This window comes from Pectinophora gossypiella, chromosome 16 (assembly GCF_024362695.1).
Source record: "Pectinophora gossypiella chromosome 16, ilPecGoss1.1, whole genome shotgun sequence".
Classification (NCBI taxonomy): Eukaryota; Metazoa; Arthropoda; class Insecta; order Lepidoptera; family Gelechiidae; genus Pectinophora; species Pectinophora gossypiella.
In genome coordinates this window covers 5890848-5896215 of record NC_065419.1, presented here as the reverse complement: position 1 = coordinate 5896215, position 5368 = coordinate 5890848, and the positions used below count along the sequence as shown (strand labels likewise).

The window sequence follows — 5368 nt, the reverse complement described above, 5'->3', positions numbered from 1 at the left end:
AAATGGCGGAAAAACAAGATGGCCGCCATACACAATTTTGTTTTTTCAGACAATGTCTCGCGATATAAAATATACATCGGGGTTGTGATCGGATCGTCATGTTAAGTATGGAAATACTTCCCGATTTTCGAAAACTGCTCCGCATCAGGGTGACACCCTACGGCCTGGCGAAACTATCACACCTGAACCAATTTTTCTTTCACGAAACCTATTTAAATCTTGGTCGAATTTAATGGCCGGTGAAAAAAATACAAAATGGCGAAAAAACAAGATGGCCGCCATACAAAATTTTGTTTTTCCAGAAAATGTCTTGGGGGTAAGAATGATGTATAGGGGTGTGATCGGAACGTCATCTTTGAAAACTGCTCCCAATCAGGGAGACATCCTACGGCCTGGCAAACCTATTGCACCTGGATTTTGTTTGTTTCCACGACACCCATTTAAATCTTGGTCAAATTCTGTCGCCGGTGAAAAAAAACAAAATGGCGGAAAAACAAGATGGCCGCCATACGAAGAGGGACAGTTTCGAATAAACAGGACACGCGAGCTGCTTTAGCAGCGAGCGAACCACGCGAAATCTACTGTATCTATATATGTGCGTGAGTGTGTATGATAGCAGCTTCCACTGACAACCACATGTGTGTATGTGTGTGTGTGTGTGTGTGTGTGTGTGCGTGTGTGTGTGTGTGCGTGCGTGTGTGTGTGTGTGTGTGTGTGTGCGTGTGTCTGTGTGTGTGCGTGTGTACGTGCGCGTGTGCTCGTGTGCGTGTGTGTGAGTGTGTGTGTGTGTGTGTGTGTATAAACATGTTCATCAATAATAATTGTGATCACTACTAATCATATATTATTATATATCAATATAAATCAGAAAATCTGTCTGTCTGCATCCTTGCTCAGTCTAACCATCACTTAAAATCGTAAAATAAAATAAAATTTTTAACAAAAAAAAACCGACTTCAAACGCAAAACTAAAAAGCAATAAATAAATTTACTTCGCACAAAGTAATTAGTACGTATTTTCAATTAGTTAATTAATTTTATAAATCTGAAGTCGGTGCCAAGTAAATGCTACAACAACCCTACTACAATATCAAATTACAATGTACACACAATATTGTTTAATACATATATCAAAGCAATTACAAAACAATGTCAAACAAAAAATTACAAAACAATCAGTATTGAAAAATATAAGAATCGGTACTTCGTTGTAGCATTTCCTTGGCACCGGCTTCAGATTTATAAAATTAATTAACTAATTGAAAATACGTACTAATTACTTTGTGCGAAGTAAATTTATTTATTGCTTTTTAGTTTTGCGTTTGAAGTCGGTTTTTTTTTGTTAAAAATTTTATTTTCAATCACTCCCTTACACCAACAGTAACTATTCTTATTTTGATACTTTTTATATAATACTAAATCTCCTTTTTTTAATTTCTGCCACTTAGATTCATTTTGAGTTTTAGTTTGCGTACACTGTGCATTCAAGTGATGATTAATTTGTGTTGGTGACGAAAGCGGCGACGATTTAGGGTCAAATAAATCCATTCGTGTTTTTAATTTCCTACCGAAAACCATTTGCGCTGGTGACAACCCTGTGGTGGAATGTATTGAATTCCTGTAGTCCATGAGATATCTGCATAACTTTAACTTACTTTCCTTGACATTACGACCTTCTAGTACACTTGATTTTATTCCTTTTTTAACTATTTTTACAAAGCTTTCGGCTTGGCCGTTACTTGCTGGATGATAAGCCGGTGTTGTTAAGTGTGAGATCCCGTTTAGATCACAAAATTTTTTAAACTCTTTGGAACAAAAAGCTGTACCATTGTCACTAACTACAACCTTTGGTAAGCCGAACCTAGATATAAAATCGCACATTTTTTCGATCACCGCAACGGAAGTAGTTGTGTTATTCATTTCGTAGGCCTCAACCCACTTACTATACGCATCAACTATTATGTAATACATTCGACCATTTATTGGGCCAAGAAAATCCACATGTAGCCGATGGAAGGAATAGGGGGGTTTCTCCCACGGCGAAACAGGCGCGCGCGCGGGCGAAGGTCGCAGTTGGATACATACGCCACATGTACCTATCATTTTTTCAATCGCCTCGTCTATGCCAGGGAACCAAAATCGTGAACGCGCTTCTGACTTTGTTTTTACAATCCCTAAATGTGACGTATGTAAATCAGACATTATTTTGTTACGCAATGATTCCGGAATAACAACCTTATGTCCCCTCATAATACATCCATTTTCTATTGCAAGTTGTGTTCTACACATGTGATAAGGTTTGATTCCCTGATCACATATTTTTTTCGGCCAACCGCCCGCAATGTATTCCTTTACGCGACTTAATAACACGTCCTTATTTGTTTCTTCGCTTAAAACTTTTACCGTTATCGGCATATTACCTTCTACTACGAAACAGACATAAGCTGCGCGATCTATTGAAGCCGCATCATCCGAGTTTAGCTGCGGCGCGCCCGCGGACTGGTTGTGCGCATCCTGCGGCGGCGGCGGCAGACTGGCGCGCGATAGGTAATCCGCGCTGTTATCAGAGCTGCGTATATATTCAATTGTATAGTTGTATCCACATAAAAACATTGCATACCTTTGCAAGCGATTAGCCGATACCTCTGGAATGCCTTTATGCGGACCGAAAATGGATATAAGGGGTTTATGATCAGTACGTAATGTGAATGGCTCTGATCTTCCGTATAAATACTGATGGAAGCGCCGCACTCCAAAAATGATTGCGGTCGCTTCTTTCTGTATCTGCGCATACCTTTTCTCCGCTGTACTCAGTGTTCGTGACGCAAAAGAAATAGGTTTCTCCTGGCCATCTTTTCCGACTTGCGACAATATAGCTCCCAAACCACTAGGAGACGCGTCTACAGTCAGGATTAACTTTGCATTTTGATTGTAATGTGTTAGTACTTGGTCTGAAGCCAGACATTTTTTAATTGTCTTGAACGCTTTATTATGGACAGTACTCCAACACCACTTGTGACCTTTTTTTAATAAATCATATAACGGGCTTAGTATACTTGAGGCACCGATTACAAAATTCCTGTAATAATTTACGAGGCCTAAAAATGATTGAAGTTGACTGATGTTAGTCGGTATCGGGGCCTCTAAAATTGCTGCAACTTTTTCCGGTGACTTTCTCAATCCAGTTTTGTCAACTACGTAGCCCAAGTAATTTATTTCATGTTTAAAAAAATCACATTTTTCTTTTTGCAAAGTTAACCCTGAACTTTGAAGTTTTTGGAGTACGGCGTGTAACCTTTCTAGATGTTCCTCTTTATTCTTACCTGTTATAAGAATATCATCTAGCAGACACACTACGCCATTCATTCCAGACAATAAACATTCCATGGCACGCTGAAATATCGCAGGAGCACTTGCAAGGCCAAATACCAACCGAGTGTATTTAAAAAGTCCTCGATGTGTATTGATACACGTTAGACGTTGCGACTCCTCATCTAACATAAATTGATTGTACGCCATGGATAAATCTAATTTGGAAAAGGTTTCCCCGCCATGCAATTTTGAAAACAACTCCCTAATAGTTGGCAGAGGATATTGTTCTACCAACAGTTGTTTGTTTATTGTGACCGAATAATCTACGCATATTCTTACTGAGCCGTTTCGCTTAAGAACAGGTACTATCGGAGATGCATATTCAGCATATTCGACAGGCTGAAGAATACCTAACTGAACTAGTCTATCTAGTTCTATCCCCACCTTTTCCCGCAGGGCAAAGGCGACGGGCCGGGCTTTCATAAAAACTGGTTTTGAGTTGTCTTTTAATAACAGTTTTATTTTATATTTATTAAATTCACCCAGTTTTTCGGAGAAAAGTTCTGGATATTGTCCTTGCAACTGTTCCATTGTAAGGTCAGAATATTGACAATAGTTAATTGTAATGAACTGCAATTTAAATAAAGACATAAAGTCCCTGCCCAACAGCGGCGGCCCGCCTTCTCGTACTACATATACATCGAGCGGGTGAGTCATTCCCGCATATGATATATTCACTCGAATACAACCTACGCACATTATGTTGTTACCGGTGTAGGTCATTAGCTTCTTCCTTGTAGTCGACAATGGTACAGCCTTAAAATGAGTATTATACATACTTTCCGAGATGACCGTAACAGCCGACCCGCTATCAATTTCGAATTGAAATTTACGTCCATTAACGCAAACAGATTCCACAACAGGTTCACCTTTGAATGAACGGATATTATATAACTCACCGTCATCGTCGCTTTCGCCTCCGGCACCCGTATTTACGTAGTTTATCTTATTAGGACACATCCTACGCAAGTGACCCTTCGTGTTACACCGCTTACAAACGTAATTAGCAAAACGACACTCATTACTTTTGTGATTATTATACCCGCACACTGCACATTTAACTTTTCCCGCACTGGCCTTACTTTTATCACTTTTCTCAATCTTAAACAGCTGCTCGGGCATCGTCGCTGGGTTCGCCGCGGCGGCGGCTGCGCCGGCTCGCGCGCATCGTACGGTCTCCGCTTGCTCCACAGCTTTGGCCAGCGTTAGCTGCGTTATGTCTAGTGCATACAGCTTCTCCTTCTCTAGCCCTGGTGCCATACCCATTATGAAGCGATCACGCAAGGCTTCCTCGACGTTGTTAAAGCTGCAATGAGCTGTCAGCCCGCGAAGTCGGGCTGCCCACTGTGTGTGCGTTTCCCCGGGTTGTTGTGTTGCTGCGTAAAAATTGTGCCTTTCGCCAAACCCCAAACGTTTTGGCGTGAAGTGATTGTCCAGCAGTGTCAAAATGTCTTCATAAGGTATCTCTTGTAAGTCCTTTGGCAGGGCTAAATCCGCTGCCAACTTGTAGGTACCTTCCGTGAGTGCGCTTAGCAACACGGCTCGTCTCTTTGTTCCTGCTGCGTCGTTCGTATTTGTTATGTCATTTGCAATATACCACTGTCGAAGTCGACTTTTGTAAGTATTCCATTGGTGCACATTATGGTCAAAGACCGTTAAAATTCCCAAATTACTAGACATTTTTACACAACTTTAATATATATATATATTTTTATTCACACGCGCATAAGACGGTACTCGTCGCCACTGGTACGTCGGCGTAGCGGGGGGGAACAAGTAATACGACCGAGAGTTAGATTCGCACTGCACTTTATTTCATATAAAAGTGCGGGGTCGCAGCCCACGCACACATAGACGGCGTGCATACACACATACCCAACAATTATAAAACCTACTTATGGACCATTACATTACAATACGTAGCGATTTACGTTCTCTTTCTAAACCTAATAACAGAATCCATAAAAGTTGCCATCAGAAAAAACCAAAAGATTAG

At 40.7% G+C, this 5368-nt stretch overlaps 1 protein-coding gene across 1 annotated transcript; it reads right to left on the bottom strand.

Annotated features, from left to right (window-relative positions):
- Positions 1-1356: 1356 nt before the first annotated feature.
- Positions 1357-5057, bottom strand: LOC126373710 (uncharacterized protein K02A2.6-like; the record flags this gene model as incomplete). Its single annotated transcript, XM_050019944.1, has 1 exon — positions 1357-5057. A coding segment is annotated over exon 1 (3696 nt), but the record flags the coding sequence as incomplete, so codon positions are not given.
- Positions 5058-5368: the final 311 nt, after the last annotated feature.